Here is a 25,449-nt window from a genome sequence, read left to right on the forward strand (position 1 = left end):
CCGCCGCACGTGGGGCCGGGGAGAGATGCTGCTGGCGCGGTCTCTGCCGGGATGAGTGGTACCCACCCGTGGGCATCTCCTGAGGCACCCTGCGGAGCTGGACTAGCACCGAGACAAGGGGTAGCCACCCGTGGGCACCCCCCTGGATCAGCCTGAGGAGCCGAGGGCACTCTGGGACCGTCGCCCATGCCTCTCCACGGGCACACTGCCTGCGAGACAGAGTGTAGAGACAGTCCCTGGGTACTGAGATAGCCCTGGGGTGTCGGGATAGTCCCTGAGTGCCAGAACAGCCCCAGGCTGCCAGGACAGCCCTAGGCCGCCGGGACAGCCCCAAGGTACCGGGACAGCCTCAGGGTGACAGGGCAGCCGCGGGCAGGGTAGAGCCCCGGAGGCCCGGCCTTCCCTCAGCAGACCCAGGGCCACCCACTGCCGCCTCCCCATTGAGCCACTCATACCACACCCTGTAATTTGATAATAATTATAATAATAATAATTACAGCCTGCGCGGGCTGGAAGTGCAGGAACAATAACCTGGGTAATGCCCTGCACGGTAGCGGGAGCAGCACGGTGGCACATGCCCCATCCTAGTGTAAGAACACCCCATCAGGCCCTGCCCAATGCGTGGGGGGACACGGCCCAAGCAAGTGCCCTACGTGTGTTTTTAAGCAGTCGTGTCCATGTCCCAGTGCTGTGGTTCAAGTCCCCAGGCTTTCCCACTGGACAGGACACCCTGGCAGAACCAGAGCTAGAGCTGGGACTACCCCCACTTCTGGTGTGCAGAGGGTCCCCTGAAAGTCCTGGTGCTCCCAGGAAGAGATCTCTGGCCCCAGACCCAGACCCCAGACCAAGCCCTGCAGCATCCTGCATTGCTGACACGGCTGCTCCTGCTGCATGCAGGGAGCAGAGCTCTGCCCCCTCCTTCAGCAGTTATATAAAAGGATTAAAATTTAATATGAACTTCAAAAGGGGAAGAACTGGGTGGTCGAAAGCAGCTGGCCCAGGGTCGGGTGCTGAGCAGAGGCACCTTGGGACATGTCCCAGCTCTGCTGAGCAGCAGCACTGTGGCACATGGAGACACCATCCAGCCCCATCCATGAGGGCAAAGCGTCCAGGCACCATGGGCAGCGCGAGCATCCCATGAACCCATGCTGGTTTTACTGAGCCATGGTTTCCCTGGGTCAACGTACTGCACAGTTTCCATGGCACATAGAGACCCCATTCCCCAGGGTCAGGCCTTGCCCTGCACCTTCACCTCTCTGCTGGCATCCAGGCAGCCCTTGATAATTCACCAGCATCACCCACCCTTCCTGGTGGCCACACCACCCTTCCCATCCCATGCCAGCAGTTTGGGGAGACATCACATCTCCTCCTGCACAGTGCCTCACATTTCCTTCCATGCACATGGGTTGGAGTGTGCTGGAGAGCAGCTGGGGAAGCAAGACCCCCATCTGGGGGGTAGCTGATGCGCCCCTGCCCCCAGCATCCCCAGAACCCGCGTGGCTGCACAGCATCGCTCTGCTCTCCCGCCTGTGCAGCATCGGGAGCGGGGCTGCGCTGGCAGCAGGAACGAGCCCGGGCTGGGAAAACACCATCTTCCGCCCACACAACCGCCCACGGCCCCACGCCCGTTCCGTCGCCCCTGCCGCGCCGGGGCTCATGGGGAGCGGGCGGCAGGTGCAGGGTGGGGGCTGCACCCACCACAGCCGCCCATCCATGGGCAGGGCAGGGGACGGGGCAGGGGGATGCGGGCTCGGCAGCCCCTGGGGCAGAAGCCGCCCTGGGACAGGGCCCTGCCCCAGGAGCAGGACTGGGCTGCAGGGCCAGGGCTGCGGGGACCGGGGCTGCCCCATATCCAGCTCTCCAGGAACTTCTCGCTGAGGGGCACAGGCACTCGCCAGCAAAGAGACTGGGGAAGCCTTTGGCTCGTTCATTTTTAATCCTGGCCAAGAGCAGGAGGGGTGTAGGCATGAGGTTTAGGGACGTTGCAGGACAGGACTGGCCTCAAACAGCTCCCTCAACAGCCCACCTCATGCCATGGAGGTCTTCGGTCATGCATGTCCCTGCAGGATGGAGCCCCCGGGAGACGACAGCAACCACTGAGCATTCCTTGCCATTCTGTCTTCCCACATCTCACTGTGGCTCAGCTCCCATTGCTGAGCGAGACCTCTCCCAGTGCCAGTGACGCTCTCCCAGTGCCAGTGACACCCTCCCAGTGCCTGCAACGCGGAGGGCAGGATCTGTGCTTGAGCAGGAACTGTGGGCGCGTGGGAACACACAAAGAGCAGAGCAGGGTGGGAGGAGGGGGGTGCACGAAGCCAGAGCACTCCCCACGCTGCTCCTGATCCCTCACCTGGCAACAGGGACCACATCCCACCAGGGCAGGCGGGGGCAGGACCCTGCTGCCCACGCCGCTACGAGGAGGTGAAGGAGGATGCTCGGGCACCAGGCACTGGCCCGGGCGGGGCCGACGGGGGCAGCGGGAAGCACCGGCTGATCTTGCGCAGGGTCCGATCCAGGTCGGCGCGGAAGCGCCGAATGGAGAAGCAGTAGATGAGGGGGTCCAGGCAGCTGTTGAGGCTGAGCAGGGCCACAGTCAGTGTGTGCAGCACATCCAGAGTGTCAGGGGGCCCACAGAGCGGTGCAGGGAGCCGGCTGCCCACCCAGGGGGCAAGTGTCAGGTGGTAGGGGGCCACACAGACCACAAAGACCAGCAGCATCCCCAGCACCATGACACGGGCCTGCTGCCGGTGGGAGCCTGGTGAGGCGGCGGCAGGCACCGAGAGCGCCCGGACAATGGAGGCGTAGGTTCCCAGCACCACCAGGAAGGCGGCGGCGAAGAAACCCACCATGGCATAGGCATAGGGCCGCTGCTGCCCGTGCTGCTCAAAGCAGGCGGTGGTCCCGGCGTGGGTGGGGAAGGTCTGGTGAGTGGCCAGGGTGGGCATGGCACAGCCCAGCCCCAGCAGCCAGGCCAGGGTGCAGGCCAGCACAGCGCTGCGGGGCCCCGTCAACAGCAGCACCCGCCGCGCCGCCCGCACCGCGCAGAACCGGTTGAAGCTGATGAGTGCCATGAAGGTGATGGCACTGTAGGTTGCCAGGTAGTAGGCAGCCCCGGCCAGACGACAGGCGGCCTCCGAGAGTAGCCAGTCCCCCCCAGCCAGGTAGTAGTGGATCCAGAGGGGCAGTGTGAGGTTGAAGAGGATGTCAGCCAGTGTGAGGTTGATGAGGTAGATGCGGATGGCCTTCCTCACTTTGCCACTCTGCAGGAAGACCAGCAATGCCAGCAGATTACCTGGCAGTCCCACACACAGCACCAGGCAGTAGACGACAGGCACCAGCACAAACTGCACTGGATTGTTGGGCATGCACTTGCCTGGGTGCTCCACCAGCAGTGATCCCAGCACCGAGCCATTCATCCTGGGCTCCTGCAAACATGAGGAACAGTCAGTGGCACAACCCTTGGGAACAGAGGAGGGATGTTGACCTGGACAGGACAACCTCTCTGGCTGGCACCTGCAGTAGCTGCTGGGTGCTGGAGACAGAGCCCTGCAGGGATGCCATCATCTGCAGGAAGGGGGCTCAGCTCACGCAGGAGAGGATGAGACCCAAGCTATGTCGCCCCACACAACAAGGGAGCCTAGAGGTCACTGTCAGCTGCCCAGCTAGAGCTCCCAGGGAGTGGCAGGCACAGCTGCAGCACAGCTGAGGGACAGAGCTGCGGCCGGAGGCACCCAAAGGTGCCACACTGGCTCCAGTTGGCGGGGCTTAACACCTCCCACACAGCATGTGCCTGTGGGGCCACCCACCCCAGCTGTCTCCCAGCACCCCAAATTCCCCATGGAGCCAGGCATGAGGAAGTCACCCACTGGCTCAGCAAGCTCCAGAATGGAGAAACCCAGATATGAACAGGGGGGCACAAGCATGGGGCCAGCATGCCCCCATGCCTCCCAGTCCTGCACAGCAGAGTTTGCCTCTGGTCCTGGTCATGGAAAACCACACTGTGCTGGAATGGCTGTATCCAGGGCTGCAGTTATTTCACCTCCCATCACTGCCTGCCCACACCTCGCCAATGAAGGCACTGAGTCACCAGCTGGTGTTTTCCAGCACGGCAGGGCTGGATTCAGCACACGCAGCACCCAGCCCCAGGTTGAAGCACAGAGGGCACGAGCTGCTGAGCCTGGGGGAACCTCAGTTGGACCCCAGAGGGACTTCTGGATCCCTCAGTGGTACCCTTTTCCTCCTCCTTCCCCATTGTTAGCAGTGAATGCTCATCTCACCCACACCACAACTGTTACTTACCTTGTTGGGTTGGGCAGGAGTGGCTGCGTCCCCTCCGGCTGCTCCTCACTCTGATCCTGCCAGACTGAGAACAGCTTTAAATGCTGGGGGAGGCAGGGGCTGCCTGACCCCCACCCACCATCCCAGGCCCCCCTGTGTGTGTGGGACAGCAGCTGGAGTGAACACCTGCTGTGTGTATGTAATGGGGGATTCCCTGCTGGAGCCAACCTAAGATCCCCTGCTCTGGCTGACGGGGCTGGGGATATGTGGGGGTGGCCAGTACTGGACTGGCTGCCGCCTCCCCGTGCCACAAGCCACATCTAATACCAGTTCCCAGGGCCCTTCTCCCACCCACGCCTGGACAAAAGCATCAGAGGGTCAAGTTACTGCACCTGACAGCTGAGGAGAAGAGGGATGCCCCAAGAGGATCAAAGTAGAAATTCGCCTCCTCCTGGCTCTTTGTGCTTTTCTTGGCTTCAAAGCTGGTTTTAAGGGGAGCAGCCCTACAGCCCTCCCCACTCCACCCCCCCTGCAAGCTCTGTGAGCATCTGACTCGCTGATTTGTGTGGCCCTGCAATTTGTGTGTGCTCCTTTGAGACACCAAAGATGTCATCCCAAGGTAGTTCAGGTCCCACTGCTGTACAACAGTGTCCTACACCCCTTGCTCACCCCAACAGCCAGACTCCACACACGGCCATCCCAGCCCCCTCACTGGGAGACACACAGGGTTCAGATGAACTGTGGTTCATGCTGAGACTGCTGTGCCCATCTGGGGTGGCAGAGGGTGGCACCCTGTGGGAGCAAGATCCACAAAAAGCACATGCCTGCCTGGGCACTTGATCCTATCACTCCCTGGATGCACAGCAAGGGGCCTGGAACATTGTCAGGTTGCTGTGGGTGTCTGAGGGATCCCACCCTAGATGTGCTCTCCACACTGTCCATCTGCCCCTGTGGCTGCTCCTTCACCAGCTTCCACATGTCCCCATGCCTGGTGTCCAGGCATTGTCCCCAGGGACTGGGTCCTCCAGCCCCAGGACATCCCCTTACCCCTGAGGCTTAGCATGGGGGGGAGGCAGAGATAAACAGGGAAGCAAAAATGTGAAAAAGAAGAGGTTTTATTCCAAAATTTGAAAGCTCCCAAGAAAGCAGAGCCAGCCCCTGCTCAGTGTGGCCAAACACTGGAAAAGAGCCGGACACCTTGTGCGAGTTTAGCAACGGAGCTGCAGGAGCAGTGCCACAGCAGTGTCACAGTGGTGCCATGGCCACCATACCACAGCACCAGCCCGGGTCAACCAGCACCAGAGTCACTGGCAGAGGCAGGAGAGAACACACAGCATCATTGTCTCATCAGCAAGTTACCCTGCAGGATGCGATGTCATCCCTGAAAATACCATAAAGGCATTGCTTCCCAGTGGCTGAGCCTTCTGTCCTTCCTGCCTCTCATCACTTGAACTTGGGCCGGGGGGCAGGCGGGTACCCACGGATGTTGAGCAGCAGGAGGAGGCCCAGGCAGAGGGTGGCCGGGGCACACATGGCCAGCGGCTCCTGCAGCGCCAGCAGCGTGTAGATGGCACCTGGACAAGGAACAGAGCGTGGGAATAAGGGTCTCTGGCTGAGGGAGTCACAAAACCCCACAATGGGCAATGAGCGCCCAGCTGGCTCTCACCGATCATGATGACACTGAGGATGAAGTTGCTGATCTCCTGAAGCAGCTGGGGCCCAAATGCCAGCAAGAGCCCTGCCGTCACCTCCAGCCAGCCTACAGCCACCAGGTACCTGCCCGGCTCTGGCACAAGGCCCAACTCCTTCAGGGGAAACACCTTGGCAAACCGCACGAACTCCGATGCCTGGGAAGGATGGGAGGGGAGAGAGGCAGCCCTGAACCTGGGCCTGAGGGGATACAGCCCCTCCAGTGTGTCTACTCTGCCCTGCCCTGCCCTGCCCTCCAAGGGGATCAGCTCTGCATCCTAAATAACCACACGCTCTAAGGGGATCAGCACTGCGCTCCAAGGGACTCAGGCTGACTCACTATGAAGGGCTTAGCCTTGTACCCAAAGTGCTCCACCATGAACCCCTGTAGTCCCAACCTGCTCATTCTCACCCAAGGCTCAGCCCCACACCACAACAGGGTCAGCCCTGCACGTTTCCCCCGGAGCTCAGCCCTGCACCCCATCCTGTTCCTTTCCCCCGGAGCTCAGCCCTGCACGCCGAAGTGCTCTTTACCCCCAACCTGCTCGTTCCCCATGGGCTCGGCCCTGCGTACCCCGAGCCCGTGGCCGTGCTCACCATGTGCCGGTGCAGGTCGGCGGAGAGCCAGTCCGAGACCTTCAGGGCGCCGGTGAGGAAGAAGAAGAGTCCGAGCAGGACACGGAGGGCGGTGAAGGCCGCCGCCATGGCGGGACGGGCGGGCCCGGGGGCGGAGCTGGGCGGAGCGGTCCAGCCCCGTGCCTGGCCCCGTTCCCAGTCCGGCCTGGCCCCGCTCGGTGCCCGGCTCAGCCTGGCCCCGCTCCGCTCTGGTCCCCGCCCGGTGCCCGGCCCAGCCTGGCCCCGCTCCGCTCTGGTACCCGCCCGCTCCAGCCCCAGCCCCGCACGGACAGGACCCCCCCCTTGCCCTTGGGTGCTGCCACAGCAGGGGGTGCTCAGATGTGCAGCGTCACCCCCCAGGCTGTGACACGTCCCTGCCAGCAGCACCATCCTTCCACCGAAATAGAGCTGGAGGAAAAAGGGAACTCCCCCACCCCGCAACAAATCCCACAGCTGGGGTTTCGTGGGCTCTGTGAGCGGGTGTGATCCACGGCAGCCCCTGCTGGCTACGGGTGCGAGGGGCTGCGGGGACCGCAGATCAAGCAAGGTAGAGGCAGCGCTGGGCACGGCTCCAGGGAGCCGGACCGAGCCGGCAGCAGCAGCAGCGAGATGCTCTGGCCCCAGGGAGGCCGCGCTCCCCCGGCCTCAGCGTCACCGCCTGCACCAGCCGAGCCTCCCAGGAACGGCAGCCCAGCACTGGCGAGAGCCAGGCCCAGCGGAGCCGCAGGCGCTGTCGTTTGTGTAATCCAAGTGGAAATATTTTTTTTTTAATGCAAATAAATCGTGAGAGCCCGAAGTGTTTTCCAGGCACGAGGAAGCACAGGACACACAGCCAGCCTGGGCCTGCACCGACCCCATCTCGGCCACCACGTTGCATGGGCTGCCACAGGCACTGGCTGGACAGGGACCAGTGGCAGTGACACTATTTTTACTCCTGGCAGCACATGATCCTTCAGCTGCTCAACATGACTTGCAGCTCAGGTTGGCACACCATGCAATGACAGCATGTCTTGGGCTGTAATGCAAAATTTAACTAAAAGTATGTATTTTATTACTATATGTTAAAACCAGGTGGGGCAGTGTTCTTTATCTATGACCCGTAACTCTAGGGGGATATCCTCTATTAATGGGCCATTGAGTCTCACTGCGTGACTGATAAAATTACATCATCCCACCATGAGATGCTCCACCCCAGGAAGAGGTGGATATTCTCATTTGGATATAATCCGTGTTAGAACACTGCAGAGTTAGCTTTCCTCCACTAGATGCCCAGAAGATTGGACCTATCCCCACAACAGCTAAACCTTCAGAAAAAAAAACCCGCACCCTTCTACAGGATCACTGCTTCGATAGAACCACATCTGTTGTCACTCCAGGAGGACTGCAGCCACCATTTAATCAGACTGCTACTAAGACCCTGACCAACAGGGTTGTATTCAGACTCTGCCAATGGATTTGCTTTTGGGTTTTTTGTACTACTGCATTTTTATTTTAATTTTCCTAGTAAAGAACTGTTATTCCTATTCAATTCTTTGCCTGAGAGGCCCTTGATTTTAAAATTGTAATAATTTGGGGGGGGAAGAGTTTACACTTTTCAATTTCAAAAGAAATTCCTACCTTCACTAACAAACATCTATGATTTTCAAACCAAAACACAGCAACAGGCCTGGGGAGGGTGCAGGCCTTCATGACTTGGAAAGCTCCTTGGTCAGAAATAAATTTAAAAATAAACATCAAACCCTGAAAAAGTGAGTGCAGCAGCTCAGTGCATGTGCAGGGCAGTGGCATCAGGGCAGCAGTCAGGATTATCCCAGGATAATGTTCAAGTGTACCTGCTCTCAGCCTCTGATCTTTTATTGATTACAGAAGCAACTTTAATGAACTATTTGGTAGAACGAGGTGTCAGCCTCACCAGAGGACACCGCGGGTGATGGCAACAGCCAACACCAGCACCAGGGAAAACTGATCCTGTCCCTACAGGACACAGGCTGCAGTTTGCTTACAGCTGGGAGCTGAAGAGGTGAAGTTCAGCACATGGAATGCTGCAAATTTCTCACAGGAAGCAGACAGTGCTGCAGCAGTGCAAATGAGGACAAGTTATTGGAAAATAACAGAGTCAGAAGAAAAAAGGCTGCACAAGCTGCAGTAGCTGTGGAGACAAAGAAACAGCTACTGCAAAACAGTACTGAACCCCAGCCTCTGCAAAACAGCTACTGAGCCACAAACATCAGTGAAGCCTTTTTAGGATCCAGACAATACCAGAGTCATCAAAACAGAGTGGAAACACCTCAGATAGTCCTCACCCAGCACCTGATTACCCTAGAGAAGAGCAGCAGGTCATAGTGCAGCACCAAACCCCCCTGCCACGAGCACCTCCAGGCATTCAGACCCCTCTCAAGCATTTCATACCACGTTGCAACACAAAATTAGATTTATTTTCATGTTTCTAATCTGGCAAAGTAGGTCCCAGCCAAATGTTCATGACCCTTTGTGCCAATGCAGGAGGAAACCCTGCTACAATGAGCACAGCCACCACTGGTGTATTTCAACATATTAAACAACTTGATAATTAAATAAGGGACTGTATTTAACAAGTGACAGCATGAACCATAATATATGTGCACAGTGCAGCTGCCAAAGCATCAAGTGAAGCAACATGAACCATGGTAATTTGTGCTGCAACAGCTAAACCCAGCACTGCTCTGACTTCTAAAGAACTCTAACTTTTGGCATCTCAGGCGTAATTACTACAGTCATCACCAAGAAAGCTATTAAAAACCAACCAGGCACAGGTAAATATTTGGAATTCTACAAAGCAAAACTGTAACACGCCAAATGGAAGTAAGGAATGAGTGAAATTTCCAGAAAATTGTGTTTCTCAGACCCAGCCACACCACTCCACACTGACAAGACTGCTTATTCACTGAATACCCTCTGGAATAAAACAGACATAATTTATAAAAATATTTAAGTCTTTTATTTTTAAAAGCTTTATGTTCCTCTTCATTGCACTCAGACTTCTTTTTCTGCAAGTGCAAAGCACACAATTAGAAAGATTCTGAAAGAAACACAGAAAACAACAGCAGAAACTACATGACACAGAATCACCATTCAGAATCACAGGCCATGTGCCTGCTATATATTCTCAAGTATTCACATCAGATTTGAGATTAAATTAAGAGAATTCATATACTTTTAAGATCAGATATGGCTTTGTGTGTTTTCCTACCCCACAGCAAGGAGCAGCAGTGACAAACCACAGAGGATTCAATAGGAATTTACCCACTGAATCCCATAGGCTTCACACCTTACAGGTCTACTGTTACTTACCTGTGACTCCCAAGTTAAGGTACTCAGCATGTTGCTCCTCAAACAAGATTTTAAATAGCTGAAGTATCCCCTTGTAGTTTAGTAGCAAATTAGAGGGAAAATGTCATTAATTCCAGCTCTATAAGTTGGTTTATTTGCTGTGCTCCTGTACATGCTGATTTATACACCAGGTTATTTTTTTAATTCAATGTTAAAATATTTCAGCAAATAGCTTTTTAACAAGGTTTAGTTGAATTAACATCTGAGAAGCAGCTGCTCTATTTTCCTTTTCCCATGCTGACAATCACCAACTGTAGCCTGAGCACAGGCATGGTCATTTCTTGTTTGACCACCTGCAGCACAAAAAGGACAGAATTTATTTGCTGCTGCAGGGCTGAAAAGCCCCAGACAACGGTTACATTTTGGCTGTACAAAAGCAAGATGAATAAACTTTACATAAAATTGAGATTAATCACACGTTTCAGGCTGGAATTACATAACCCAGCACAAGATGATGGGATACCAATCCTTCATAGCACTGTAAGGACACCAACTACTTACTTGTCCACCTGTTCCCTTGGTCCCTCCACACACCACTGGGTACCGTGCTGGATGTGCTCATGTTCGACTCCTCAACTGGAAAAACATGCCCAAGTTATTATACCCACAGTGATTTTGTAATCTTTTGTACAAACCCACATCTAGAAAGGTATTTTTAGCTGCTGCTGTCAAGATACCAAGGCCAGGCGGAGTCAGGGCGCTCAAGCCCAGAGTGTGACAGCAAGGACTGTGTTCTACCCTACACGTTTAGAGTATCCATTCGTCCCAGGTTCCCAGTGTTCCCCAGTTCAAAGATACTCAAGCACCCAAAAACCTTTATTATTTCATCCATCCAGGACTAAAAAAGCAATACTTACTTCCCATGGATGAGCACTCCAGTGTCACTCAGCTTTCATCTTCACCTAAAGGATAACACCTCAAGTTATTAGAGTCATACACAGCAAATTGTGACCATTCAAAACTAACTTAAAAAGAAGGTTTTAACATACATGGACTGATTAGTTATGAGGGGGAACTTAGCAATTATTCCAAGCTATTACGTGGAAAAATAAGGGGCAGAAATAGGCTAGCCTAAACACTCATCAAGAGATGAAGGAATATGCAGGCAGTTGCCTGAAGAACTGCACCCTGAGCACAAACCATAACCCCAGTCTGAGCACAGTGATGTTTGATTGCAGCCAGAGGTATACTATCCCTTATGTGAAGGCATTAATTTTGTCAGCTGCCTCAACTCTACGACCCTATTTGTCTCCTGTAGCAATGCCCCCTCTCTTCCCCTTCCTGAGGGAGTGCAGTGGTCCTGGCCTCTTAGAGCCCTCGTGTTCTACAGTCCAACAAGTGCTTCAGAAGCCAAAGGCAGACACTAGAGGTTGGCACTGTCTCTGCTTTTATCCTCAACAAGGCTCTTCCCTCCTGAAGACCCCCTTTTACTATAGCTGAGGGCAGCCTGCAATAGTGAGAGCTGGGGATGTGGTACAAGGCTCTGCACAGTTCCAGTTGGGAGAGGCAGATCCCACCACGGGCACAGCATGACCTGACGAGGCAGGGACAACTCCAGGCTTTAGTCTCCAACCCACCACCCACCTTGGGTTTCCTCCCAGCCCTTGGGAGCAGGAGAGTTATGCACGTTTTGTTTTCTCTGCCATAGCAACAAACACCATGCATAAGGGATACTATATCTTTGTGCATCCTTTGAAAACTGCAGATTCCCTGCTAGCCACACTCCTCCCAACCCTCCCCAATTAGCTCTTCAGTACTGGTGTTCAGAAGCAACATTTATAGAGATGGGGTGTTCACAGACCACTGCGGGATTGCACAGCCAAGTCCTAATGTGTCAATCATTACCTAGCAGCAATGACACAGGTGGGAGAAGGCCAATCCTCCCATTTTTCCTTTTCCAAGCAGCAGCTATTTAACAGCCCCAGTAGCTGGTATGGAGAGTGAAAAAAAATCTGAAGCTAATTAGCTGATTCCAAAACTTGATGTAGTGGAAGAAGCCAAGTGATTCCCCAGAGCAGCATACTTGGATGCATCCTTCCCAACATGGTCAGCCTCATTGAACATAATGGAACAGAACACTGGCCTTCCTGATCATGTCACTGCAGCTGGCAATGATTAACAGAGACATGCAACCCCATTACTGCTCCAGTCCTAAAACTACTCACAGGCCTCAGTGTTTGGCTATGGGGAGAACTGCAAGCAAATCAACACTTTGTATGCTTAATGTTACAATAAAGCCCCATCCACACTGTGCTGTGCTCTCCTGCCAGCACCAGGCTCTGCTCAGAGGGCCTAGCAGTACGCAGATGTATTCTGACACCACACTTCTGAGTTTCAGGTAAGCTTTTGAGAAAAAGTGTATTTCACACACAGATAAAACCAAGATGAAACACAATGCAAGCACTTGAATGTCATTTCTTGTACCAACTTGTTACAGACTGACTTAGAGCAGACATGACTTAAGTTTGCTACCACACCAAGTTTCATTACTGCAGTCAGAACTGGTCTGAGCCCCATGGTTCAGTCACAAATTGCTTGCTCCAAGAGTGTCAAAAACCTGCTTAGTTCAAATACGTAGAATGAGGCAGATGTGCCAATAACCCCTCCATGACATTCCTGCAGGTCAAGTATCCAGAGCACACTGGAAAAACTTAGGTCAGATCTTGAGCAATGGTTTAAGATCACTAATTCAGTTTTGCTACCTGACAGCACAGTGGCTGCCAGCAGGTTTGCTACTGGATCCCAGTCCCAGGTAAGGATAAGCCATCACAAAATGGATTCAAGTCACAGGTAAACCATCACGAAAAGCCAAACTGACTTTGCGACAAGGCGTCACTGTGTGACCAGCTGGCATGGGTTACACTCACTGTGGTGTAACCAAAGACCTGTTGTCATTATCTTATGGTGCGCCTGCTACTTCAAGGGTTCAATGGAACATGGAAAGGTGGCTACAAGCAGAGGGCAACGTTGTCCAGGAGATCCCTGTTCACCAGCAAGAGTCCTGCCTGGAAAGTAACAAAGAAGGGTCCAGAAGTGACGATAATACCAGAAACAAGTATGCAAAGCAGAACTTTGCAGAGCAAGGGAAAACACATTACAACAACACCTGTGAAATAAACTGAATATCAGACAAGAGCCAGATCATTCACTGGAACAAGGGACTTTGAAATTCAGGTTCAAGAGCTAATGCAAAAGAGCTGGAGATCAGCATGTCCGAATGTCTTGCAACGTAAGCATGTTAATCCTGGAACACTACAGTCAGGAGTTCTAGTAATGAAGAGTTTCGAATTACATCCCAAGACTGATGAAAAATGGAATTGTACATTACACTAACAAGATGACTCTACAAAGCAGAAGTACAGAATCTCATCACTGTCAATTAAAGCAGAGGAATGTATCAGGCTTGTCAATCAAAGGTTAAAATAAAGACTACTCCAATGTCCAATAAGCTCTATGAAACTCACAGGGATATTCAATCAAGCACTCATTTATGTCCTCAAAAATATTCTTGATCAGTCTCAGAGCTGCTTGTACCCGTAGCTTGAGGTGACTCTCACATAGCATACACGAGGCAAGAGCAGTGGTTACTAACACATTCCCACCAAACCAAGACTCTACACACGGATGAACTGCAGATGGGCCACTTCATCACTACAGAAAGTTTAAACGTGTTCTTTTCCAGGCACTAAGAGCACCTTGTCAACTACTCAATTGAGTTTAAGATCACATTCCCTCTTCCCCACAGTGCTCATTTAAGAATATCTTCGTTACATCAGAAATAAGAAAAATCCACCCAAGCCAAGTCGTATGTATAGAGAAATCGGGTCTGGAAATCCTCATCTAAGAACCACAGTAACTACTTGTTGTCTCTGAATGAGACAAAAGCTTAAACCGAAAACCACGCAGATTTGATGCAAGCTCAGCATACAGGTATGGAGTGCTGCACTGTAATTCCACAGTCAGAAGTGTGATGTCAGAATACCCACTGTATAAGATTACATAGAAAGTCACCAAGTTATATTATATTGCTTGTTACCTACCTGTACGCAGTCGGCAATGAGAATCTTGGAGCAAGCAGGAATACTACATCCGGGTCCTAATGTCCATTGCCATTTGTGGTACTACGTTCCTCACAGTTATGAACTGCAGAAATGCTGGCTAAGTGCAGTTATGTAGCAGGCCACTAGTTTAAAGTGTAAATTGCAGTCTCAAATTCCAGCAAAAACTTGCTGCCACAGTAAATGGTTGCCAAGGAGAAGCCATGAATTTGTCTACCACAAAAATACCACAAAATCTCAAAAGCATTTTCAATTTCTCATCAGCTGTACAAATGATTAGTGTAATGTATCTACACCAGAAGGTAAGATTATTCTGTATTCATTTCTGAGAAAGTGTGAAGACATATGTGTAACGATACCAGTTTCTACTTGCTGCAGTTTTTAGAGCTCCAAGTGTCAAAATGGGCTCAATTTTGATAAAACAAGCTAAATTGCAACAGCCAATGTCCTCCAAGTCCAGTAGAAAAAATGTTACGTGATCCAGACCATCCAAAACCAGGTCTGACCAGCAAAGCACTTTTCTGATTTTAGAAGATTTAATTATATAAATCTGAGTTTATGAAAGAAGTCCAAAACCTCATAGGAACAGATCAAAGGAATGTCACTTTCTCACCTCCCACATTTAGTAACTTTTATCACATTTTGAAGTTGACATGTTTGCCAGCTTTTAAGACACTATCTTTAAAAGGTCTTGAAAAGAAGTTGGCTAGTTCATCATATGCCTGTTTAGTACATGCAACTCAAAGCAGAACTTGTTTTAGAAATTCTGCTTATGCAGCTACAACAAAGCCAGATTAAAGCAAACTTTCAGATGTTTTGAAAACTGCCAAATCTTTCAAATATATTTACTAATGATTTTGCAGCTCAGCTATTTTAATACCTAGCAACAGTAGCTTACGTACAAAACAGGGGTACCCAAAGAAAAGCTCTGTAAGGTACAAAGACAGCAGCATCCTTTTCTCTTCCAAGTTACATAACTACAAAAGAACATACTTTAGGATATGCACCAGCATCTCTTTTAATAAAGAATGACATGTAATCTGAAAAATAAACTGAAAAAATTAATTTAATGTTCACGTTCAGAATTCCCCACCTCGGACACCTTCACCTTTTGAGGGTGTCCCATGAACACCCTCCAGAAAAGATCTTGTTTAAAACCGCTTCAATAATGCAAATTGCATCGATACTGCTCATTTGTAAACTATCCAATACAAGTAACTTCCAAATACTTGGTCTGCAGTTTAGGAACTGCCAATTTGATATTTCCTCAAGAGCAATTCATTGTTGTAGCATGTTATCAACCCCCAAACTTTTCTGGGTAAACAAAAAGCATTCACCAAACAAGCTGAATCACTCTTTAGTGAGCTTCATGTTCCACATCAGTGTTATCTGTATCAGCCCTTCCCAACTTGCTATTCCATCATTTAAGGGGTAACAGTACACTTCAAAAAGGATCAGACATATGTACCCTAAAAGCCTGCAATCTGACACTTAAGTTTTAACCACACGGAAAATTTAGCAGAAAATTTAGAATTAGCCAATGCTTAGCACAAGGAATGGAAGGATATTGGAAAGGTTAAAGCTATTCACAAAACTCTGGTGGTTGGGGATCACGTGAAGGTACAGCCAAGCTAAGTTTACCTACTTTGTGCCAAGCAGGTTGATGTATCCTGCATTAACACTGAGGTATTTGACCCTGGGAAGTCAACCTTCCCAGTTTACCTGGTACATTGTAATAATAAGCAAAGCAACTACTTTACCAATGAGTCCAGAATGCTTTGAAATTTTTCTGGGGCTTAATAAAATGAACAGCAAACTAACGAATTCATCAGATCTTCTACAAAAAGAACCTTAAAGGGAGTTTATTTGCACTGTGTAGTATTAACTCTTAAAACTCCAGATTCAGATACTACTTTTGAAGCATTATCTCCAAACATCAATAATAAAAGAGCGATAACCATCATGCAAGCAAGCTGATTGCTGTATTTTACATACAGGATTTTAGAATTTGCCCACCAGCTACACAATTTAAGAATAGTTCCTGCAGTCCCCATAATACAAATGATTGTATTCTCAACTAGGCAGATTAGTCCACTGTTAGCACGAGGACATAAGCAAGTTAACCTTAATCACTCAAGTAACACTTCTGGTCTTTTTGCCAAGCACTTTCAGGCAGGTGTACAATATGGAGCAAGGCCAGATCCTGTAATCTCAAAACAGCTTAAGAGCATATAAATATCACATTAACAATCCTTTAGTGAGGAAGTCAGCCAATACAAGGCATTCTATGAATTTATTTTAAAATAACCATTGCTAGTCTTCTGCTTAAAGTCTTTAAAAGATTCCAAGCAGCAACTGCCAGGGTGGTAAGTGCTACCATCCCACCACCCATAGCTAAAATATGGAATTCATTACTGCACTGCTTGCAGTGAAGCTTTAAATAATGTATCTTACAGCATTTTTAAGATTTCCATTTGCTTCCTTATTGCAGCACAATTACTGCTCAAAAAATCTGCACCTACTGCAAAGTTTGGCTACAGTTTCACCCAATCTTTGGCTAGAGAGGCACTGTTGGAAGAGATCTCACTCTTCACTGCAGTTCCACACCCTGGTCTAGGTCCGACCTCAGCTCGAGGCTCTCAGGTTACTGTGGCAGGTGTGGTATTCAGCCTTGTTTCCCACGTTAACCATGACTGGCAAGAAGAGTTACTACATTTAGTTTTCTATTTATTTGAAGCACAGTAAAAAAAAGGTTGGTACACTTTGGGAATTCAGTGGCACAAGGTACACTGCCATCAAGTTAGGGACGTTATACATCAAAAAAACAGCTAAATTTGATTTTGAAACACTGCATTACATAATTAAATTGTACTCGCCCAAACAGACCACTTACAAATATTAGGTCAGTAAGTTTCTAACATCCATAAAAACGTAGCTTTCTTACTAAAATGCAAGAATTAAGAAGTCGGTGTCTAAACAAGACAGACAAAAACAAACTGGAATGAAACTACAGGTCACATCTAAAATCGGGGCTTTTTGTTTGGGGCTTCATATTCTTCTCTCCCTCTACCATATCCTGCTGGTGCTCCAGGCCCCATTCCTCTAGGACCCTGGCCACCCACGGGCCCCGCACCTCCCTGCCCAAAGCGTTCAGGACGCTATTGGAACAGAATTAACAGTTCATTATAAGTAGTTGATGTCCATGTGTGTTAAGTATATATTTTTAGAAGGTTCCGTAGTCAAGGTTCGTCGATACAATCACCATTGAGCCGATCCACAGGTACCGGGAACATAGAAAGGAAAAAAGGGTAATTTAAAAATTAGTTTATTGTAATACATGCCTTGAGGTATGTTCCCACTTGATGCATTCTCATACATCTGTTACAAAGAACAGATCCTCCCTGCAGTGCTAGAAAGGTAAGCATTAGTGCAGATGTGAATTAACAACTTTTCCAAATGAGCTCTAGCAAAATTTTCAACCAAGTTAATGCAATGGCTTGCAAACTTCTCACCTTTAGTGCAGTAAAAGCTCAGATTACATCACTGTCATTTCCAAATAAGCCTAATGAGAGAATGCAGCTCCAGTTGGCTGAAGGAGGAGCTGACATTCATCAAATGTAACAGAATGCCTACTCACCAGAACTGGCATGTGCTGTCTAGAGACCATGTGCTTTTCAAGATGGGGTTAAGACTACGGTCTGCTGACTAAACTGCAGAGGCCTTTAGCAGTACCAAAACTCATTGTGAGCACTACTGCATTGCAAGAAGAAAAAAAAAAATGTGAAAAATGCTACTGACCAGTGCTCTACCTAACCAACACAACTGCTCGAGCAAAGACTGGCATTTATTCAAACCCAACGTAATCCAGAGCTGCTGGTGCTGCATCAGATGTGAAACATGTTCCAAGCATTCAGTATTTCCAGTTAAGAGCAATGCACAGAGGGTTGTGTGCATCCAGGCAGTATTTCCCTTCCCACCCCACCTTCACCACAAGCTCTTGAAAAATTCACAGCTTCACAGCAATTGAAAGGTTTCACACCAAGGTGTAACAGCTAAGTTACTCTGCAATAAAGCAGACTTCAGGTCTATTTACTAGTACCTCTCTAGTTGTATGTACTTCGTTCAGTTACTGTATTACTAGGTGTGATGAGCATTCAATCTACAGAACTTACACATTATGAGGTCAAAGAGAACTTTAAATTTTCATTTCAACCAAGGTTCCCACTACTGAGTAACAGAACAATGGTAGGTGGTTAGTTACAGAAAGTATCTGCAACTGAAAATGCACACTTGAGCGCTCCTGACTTCTGAATGTCAGCATCAACCCTTTCAAGAAAGGAGTTTCACAAATATTACTTAGGTTATTTCTACCTAATTCATTGCAGCTTCAGCTCATCTCCAGCTCTATTTAAAGGTATCAGCCCAGAAACTGTGACAGCATTGTGTGGCAGAGATCCCCAGCCTAAGATACTCAAGGCAGTTAATCCACCTCACTGTCACTTCTTTTGACCAAATCACATTTCAGGGACTACACAAGTTCACCATGCACCTGTACCATGGTCTTCAGGAGAAAAATGTACATAGTACCACCACACACTGCCTAACTGCTCACAGGAAACTCAGGAACTGCTTACATATCAGTAAGTTATTGAGATACCTTTAGGCCAACAGCACTATCTACTGAATCAATGATGCTCTGTGAAGTTACCATTCCAAAGATATGTTCCCCAAAAAGATGAAACAGAAGATATCTGACAAGCTACTATGGTAGCTCAGCTCATTAAGCCAGAGGCCTAAACCCACCCAAAACTCACTTAGTTCAGCTTGTACTACAAGTGTACACCCTTTCAGGAGGGTGAAGGCACACTGGTTTATCGCCACCTAAGCCAACAGATTCACATCCTGCCCATTAAGCACTTCTGTAATCTACATCCATGGTGTTTCAGTGTAGGAACACCAAGCAGGCTCCAAGCCCAGTCACACATGTAGTGTGCCAGAAATTAGTAGTTTGGAAACATACCTCTGAACAGGAGATATGCTGTAGCTTTAACAGGCTCTACACCTTTGTGTCATGCCCAACACAGGAAAACAGACCAGGCTTATCATTCCTTTGGGAGACAGGAACCACAAATGGCTATAGTCTAGGATAGCTGGAACATGCCTGAAGCTAAAAACCAGCATTTCTGCTCTTCTACAGCAACATCAGCACAGACTGATGGATATGCTGTTTACCCTTGATTACTTAAGTTAATCTGCTGCTGGAACAGACCTGAGCGCAGATTTTGGACTGAACAGCACACCCAGACCAACATGCATCCAGCCCACCTAGGCTTGGAAGGGCCAAAACAGTGTTACATTGGGAAGGAGAACAAAAAAATCCTTGTCCATCAATACAGAACATCAAATTACTGAAAAGCTACCACATTAAGTATTTTGATGAAATTTGTCAGATTCTCTAGAATTCATAAAAAATCCTTCCAAGCCCAACAGTGACGCAGAATTTCCCAAGTCCAATGAAGTCGGTTAATTGCAAATATGCTGAAGAGCACATTTGAATTCACTTACAATTTCTGAGTGTGTAAGCTACCATAAAGGTTATCAACTACTCTAGTGCTACACGCTGCCACGTTGTCCTGTGTTAAACACCTGACAAGAGAGTCAGCAGTTAACAGTGACATTTCCACAACCATCCGAACACTGGAGAACTCATTCCCAACCACATCAACTCCCTTGTGCTAAGCTAAAGCCACCACAGGATACGTTACCATGTCACTTCCCATCATAGAACCACTCATGGCTGCTTGGCCAACTCCCGGATTAGCTTCATAACCTATGCCGCCACCACCTCCCAGAGGTGGGAATTTCTGGGCTGCTGAAGCATAAGGATCTAAGAGAGAGAAATATATAATCATATTCTGACAATTCTTAAGTTAGGCACATGAAGTAATTACTTAGAAGACTCTTTACCTCCCATGTTCATTGTGGCTGCACCACCCATTCTCATGTCTCGCTCCCTCTGCATAGAAGAAACAATTTTAAACTTGGATAATCAACCAAAAAATCCAAACTTTTCAGGAGACAAAGCACATATACAGCCAACAACTGCCACTGCCCATACACAGACACAGAACAATTGCCAACCCAAAGGAAGCAAAACACAGTGATTTTGAAAATACATCAACAAAATTCCTGAACATGGTAATATATCCCAAACCCACCACGATGTCACTTACTGGATCCATGTAACCCATTCTGCTATAATTCTCTTCCCTCTGTCTTCTCATCTGCTCTTCCATTTCCCGCTGACGGATCATCATCTCCTCCTCCCGCCGGCGACGCTCCTCCTCCTGCCTGGTCATCCCAAAGCAGACTGTTAAACCCCAGGAGTGGAGCACACTGAACACACACCAACATCATTTGCTCCAGCAACATAAAGGCACTAAATGATTACACTTCAGAAAAAAAACAACATACTCTATGACGCTCAAATATTTGAGGAGAAACTTACACAGCAGTTCAATTTCACAAACACAAACTGAAGCAGCAATGGCATTTCTTGAAAAATGAAAACTTTTATATGTAAGTAATTGGCAAAAAAAAAGCATAAATGTAACTTTAAATAAAATCCCATGAAAGCAAACTAACCTCAGCTGAATTTCCTTGCGTTTCTGCATTTCCTGATTATGAAGTTCTTCCATACGCCTCAGCTCCTCCTGACGCCTCATGAGGTCTGCAGGAATGAAGTCTGTGAGCAGCTTTTTAACAAAATGTCACATTTTAACTATATCTGAATTAGATCTGGCACAGCTGCACTGTGGCAGAGAAGTACGTTCCAGTGTCACTGTTCTTACCAATATGCCACTGAGATAAATATCAAAAACTTCTAGTTTCTCTGTACCTCTGAAATTCTCAAGTTCATAGTCAGAGCATGTATTTATTCACTAAACAATTGAAGAGCCATATATTTCAGTCAGCATTTAAAGCAAAAAGATAGTAAGAATTCAGAACCGATTACCTTGACGCAAGAGGTTTGCCTGATGCTCATGATAAGCATCTTCCATCTCACTTTCAAGTTTGTCCTTGGCATCTTTCATGTTTTTTGCCACTTGCTCTCTCTGCTGCTTTTCCATTTCATCTAAAGATTTCCATCTCTGCGAATATTCAAATTCAAAACTGCCAGGCTGAGCAAAACGGGGAGGAGTCTCTCTCTCCCTGCAGAAAGGAAGATATTTAAAGAGTGGGCAACCCTGGAAACTCAAGGTCAATACAAGATCACAGGCAAAATAACCTAGTTATCAGGGAATATCAAGGGAGCCCTGAGAATACCTGACAACTTGCTGTGATGGAAGTGCTGCATCTTACACACCGAATACAAATAATTATCACAGCACACGTGCAGACTCCTGCACTATCACATCCAAGAAAATCTTCAGAGTCCTACTGCTTGTTTGCCTCATTCTTAACTACCTTTAGACACTTCACTGCTGACAACTGCAGGTGCAAAATCCTCAAACATGCTTTTGCCCAAGCAGACACAAACAAGGTGGATTTCTCCAGTGCCAAAGAACTCTGTGTCAAAGGCAAATGACAGCCTTCACTTTCATTTGAATAGTTCCAAAAACACCTGAGGGCCAACAGTTTGTCATATAAATAAACTCGAATTTTAAATTCAATAATTTATGAAACAAAACTGTCAAGCTCAAAAGCTTTCCCTACATTACCAATATAAAGTATTTCAACGTTTTGGAATACTGTATTAATCCACATTGCTCTCAAAGCTGCCTCTAAACCACTTCCAATTTTTGATCAAAGCAAGAATTTTGAACCCTTTCTAAGCCAAGCAAGACTGACTAGAACTTCCTCCCTGCCCTCCCTTTTATGACCTACAAAATTATAAAATTCCTACAAGTTTAAAATACTGATTCTATCACAAACCTACTGTTTTGGAAGATTTCTCTTGACTCTTTAAAACTCCTCTAAACTCTTTGTCCCTTTATGCCAGCAGTCAGTTCATAAGGCAAATCCACATGCAACAAGTTTATACAAATCATGGATTGAGTTAAAATTTTACTTTATTTCTCATTTCAAACCATGAATGTAAATTTTCAAACTCCCCATGGGATCATCAACCCAAGACATGCCTTAAGGGAGATGACAGCTTTCAACAATAGCATGAAACAGTTCAAGCCTGATTTTTCAAGTTTCTACATACACCAAAACCATCTGTCGAGTTATTTCTTTGCAATACAATGTAGAAAACTTCTTGTGTAACACTTGGTGAATACACTAAACAAATCATTATACTTTAAACTAAAAACATAAAAAACCCCAAGAACTGGAAATACAACCAAGAATCAAAAGCCTGTTTCTGAAAAATTTTCCATATTCCTCAATTTCAAAGACAGTACTATTTAAAACATCATTAATACCATGTTTATATCAAAAGATAGTGCCTACTTTTGATACATCGGATTCTTCTGAGCAAGCTTTTCTGGAAGACCATCTTCATCATCCAGTTGTTCCAATGGTTCCACAATAACTGGCCTAGGAGTACTGAACAGAAAATACTCGTTTTACTCCTCTAAAAGCCTTTATTCTGAAAAGCTAGAATGCTACAGTTTTTATTCAGCTTAAAACTAGAAGATCCTGCCGAAGTACTTACGTTGTCAACAAAAATACCCCCTCAGTACACCGTTCAAATGCTTTCCTTGCGGCTGGCTTTGATGCAAACTCAACAATGCCTTTTCCTGTTGATCTACCTCGATCATCTACAATCACAACAGCTCTTTCCACCGGACCGAACTGGGAGAAAGCTTCCTCGAGCAACTCGTTGGACACGTAGGGTGAGAGGTTCCGCACCGACAGGGCAGCGGCGTGAGTGGCAAAGCGAACACGGAGCTGCCGGCCCCTCATGGGGGTATCGTCCAACTCTGCCTTTGCGATTTCTGCAAGAGCTCTAGATTCCTAGGGGAAGTGCAAAACCCAATTTTAGAAAACTAAGCTGTACATCACCACATCGCGAAAACGAAACGGGAAAACACACAACATGAATGCCTACCAATTTAATGAATCCAAAGCCTTTTCCCTTGTTGATAAAAACCTCTCCCGGCTCCCCATATTTGGCAAACAGCCTTTTAAAGTCTTCATCTGTGATATCCGCAGGCAAATTCCCAACAAACAACCGGCAGCGCTGTGTGTACGTCTTCTCCCCGGGCCGTCTCAGCAGAGAAAGGTTCGCTTTAAACCCCTACAAAGAATCAGACCAGTTCGAACCACCACTGAGTGCCGCACACAGAATTGCGGGGAGCCCTGAGCACCCCCGCAAAACCCAAAACGGAATTCCAGGACCGCCCGGGCACTGCGAAGGGGTCCAATCAGCAGCCCCGGGACCACCAGGGGCACCACGAGAAGACCCAAACCATAGTCCCGTGCCACCTCGAGGGAACCCAAACCGCAGCCCCGGGCAACGCGATGGGACGCAAACTGCAGCCCCGGGACCGCCCTGACACCGGAGACCAACCCGGGTCCCGCGGAGGCGCCGCTGCCTCTCCCCCGCTCCTCCCCTCAAGATGGCGGCGCGGGCGCGCGGAGTCGCCGCCATCTTGTGCCTGAGGGACGTAAGGCGGGGGGGGGGGGCCGTGACTCACCTCGTCCGACAGCTTCTCGCTTCTTTCTCCCGAACCTTGCTGTGTCCCTAGGCTCTGCTGGCCCTGATGCTGCTGCCCGCGGCCCCGCGGCTCTCCGCCCGGTCCGCCGCGATGCCCTGGGCCGCCCTTATGCGGCCCCTGCTGCGGGCCGCCCGGTCCCTTGGGGCCGCCGCCGGAAGACTGTCCTTGTCCTTTCTTAGGGCCGCCGGCCGGCGTGGGGCTGGGGCTAGGCTTGGATTGCGGCTGTGGACCGGAGGGAGACGAGGAGGGAGCCGAAACCGGCGGCTGCTGCGGTGGCTGCTGCCCCGCGGGAAGCGCAGAGGATGGAGGCGCTCCCGCCTGGCTGCCGGTGGGTCCCGCCGTGGTGGCGGAGGCTGAAGAGGATGAAGAAGGCGGAGCAGAGGTGGACGTGGGCGGCTTCGGTGGTTCGGGCTTCGGCCCTCCTCCCGGCGGACCGCCCGGGCCTTGCGGGCCGCCCGCCATCGGGCCGCGGTTCTGTCCCATGCCCATGCCGGGCGGCGGAGAGCGAAAATCGTGGTTGGGGCCGCCGCGGCCGCCACCACCGCCGCGCCGATGAAAGCCACCGCCACCGCCGCCACGGCTACGGAAGCGATCTCGCGACATGGTGTACCGGAGAGAGGAGACGGAGACGAAAAAACAGCTCCAGCCGCGGCGGCTGCTGCTCCTCAGCGCCCGCTGCGCAAAATGGCGGCGAGGTGGACGGCCTCGCTGCCGCCTTTGTCCGACCTTAATATAGTTTCCCCGCCCCCGGAAGCCCCCTCCTCCCTGCCAGCCAACCACCGGCACTAGCGGCGGTGACTGACAAGTGAAATCACCAATAGCGTGTCGCAATTACGCCACCTCTTTGATCTCATTGGTAACGAGCTTGCCCTCTGTCTATTGGCCCGTTTGACCGCCGACGTTGGCACAGGACGATCCGTTAACCTCCCGCTTGCTGATTGGGCAGTTTGAGCGGCGGGAGGAGAGGTCACGGCGGGAGGGGAGTCGTGATTGGCTGGCTCGGCTGTCAGCCAGGATGGGGGCGCGGTCGGGGCCTGGCTGCCCGGTGCCTCAGGGCGCGCTAAGCCCTAGCTGTGCCTGGAAAAATGTCAAATAAATGTATTTTCAATTATAGTTCGCTGCTTCGGCGTGGCCGGAACCTTCCCTTCTGCTTTGAAACCAAATCTGAGATAAAAGATGTCCGATTTCTGCATTCAAGTGTGGTGGTGGAACCCCGGCGCCAACATGGGGAGTCACGTCCAGTCTGTGTGAAAAGTCGGCCAGGGAAGCACTAAAACAGAACCCTGTTCTTTGAAAAGCGATCCGCAGTTTCTTTTCAGACACCCGAGGAAAGCAGGACACGGCTTGGTGCAAGACAAAAAACGACGACAGTTCCCTAAAATGTACACGCTGCATTCTGCGGTGAAAAATAAAGTGGCTGTACCAAGACCATAGTGTTTACAGTCCCGGCTTTCCACGTTCCATTACAGAAAACAGGCAAAAAGCACATTCCATCTCTTTAGTGTCCCTGTTTTCAGCAGTGCCACGCAGGAGGCACAACATGACACCAGCACAACGTTTTCATACTGTCAGGAAAATTAATCCACAAACACTAGAGGTTTATGTCCAAAAAGGAGACAGAGGAGTCCTTTTTCTTTATTCGAATAAAGGGAGAGGCCATGGGGCATTCCCCTGGGGTCTCTCAAATTTTTGGAGGGCGCAGCCTCCTTTTTATCCTAATTCCCGGCCGCTTGTCCCTTCTCTCTTTCCCCATAGGCTGAGGTACTTGAGAG

At 49.4% G+C, this 25,449-nt stretch overlaps 3 protein-coding genes across 10 annotated transcripts; all 3 read right to left on the minus strand.

Annotated features, from left to right (window-relative positions):
- Positions 1–1,621: 1,621 nt before the first annotated feature.
- LOC107214226 (platelet-activating factor receptor-like) lies at positions 1,622–5,012 on the minus strand. The gene is made up of 2 exons (XM_033519628.1): positions 4,300–5,012; positions 1,622–3,425 (listed from the first exon to the last, which is right to left on the minus strand). Exon 2 carries the CDS (start codon positions 3,414–3,416, stop codon positions 2,412–2,414), a length of 1,005 nt encoding a protein of 334 aa, XP_033375519.1. The 5' UTR covers positions 3,417–3,425; positions 4,300–5,012; the 3' UTR covers positions 1,622–2,411.
- Positions 5,013–5,375: 363 nt separating this feature from the next.
- On the minus strand, positions 5,376–6,706 carry TMEM35B (transmembrane protein 35B). Its single transcript, XM_015649058.2, has 3 exons — positions 6,565–6,706; positions 5,945–6,125; positions 5,376–5,852 (listed from the first exon to the last, which is right to left on the minus strand). Exons 1-3 carry the CDS (start codon positions 6,670–6,672, stop codon positions 5,722–5,724), a joined length of 420 nt encoding a protein of 139 aa, XP_015504544.1. The 5' UTR covers positions 6,673–6,706; the 3' UTR covers positions 5,376–5,721.
- A 2,830-nt stretch (positions 6,707–9,536) lies between these two features.
- SFPQ (splicing factor proline and glutamine rich) lies at positions 9,537–24,392 on the minus strand. Of its 8 annotated transcripts, none has more exons than XR_004500179.1 (13): positions 23,657–24,392; positions 23,068–23,256; positions 22,672–22,973; positions 22,467–22,562; positions 21,025–21,221; positions 20,655–20,739; positions 20,243–20,360; positions 19,977–20,025; positions 19,775–19,896; positions 13,992–17,167; positions 10,809–10,853; positions 10,453–10,527; positions 9,537–9,982 (listed from the first exon to the last, which is right to left on the minus strand). XR_004500179.1 is itself a non-coding variant. In XM_019008884.2 (11 exons), the coding sequence occupies exons 1-10, from the start codon at positions 24,278–24,280 to the stop codon at positions 10,833–10,835; spliced, it is 1,803 nt and encodes a 600-aa protein (XP_018864429.1). In that variant the 5' UTR covers positions 24,281–24,392; the 3' UTR covers positions 9,537–10,527; positions 10,809–10,832. The 8 variants fall into 8 exon arrangements, 1 of the variants encoding a protein (XP_018864429.1); XR_004500178.1 differs by having other exon boundaries at positions 9,537–10,244; XR_004500180.1 differs by having other exon boundaries at positions 9,541–9,608.
- Positions 24,393–25,449: the final 1,057 nt, after the last annotated feature.

This window comes from Parus major, chromosome 23 (assembly GCF_001522545.3).
Source record: "Parus major isolate Abel chromosome 23, Parus_major1.1, whole genome shotgun sequence".
NCBI classification, from domain to species: Eukaryota; Metazoa; Chordata; class Aves; order Passeriformes; family Paridae; genus Parus; species Parus major.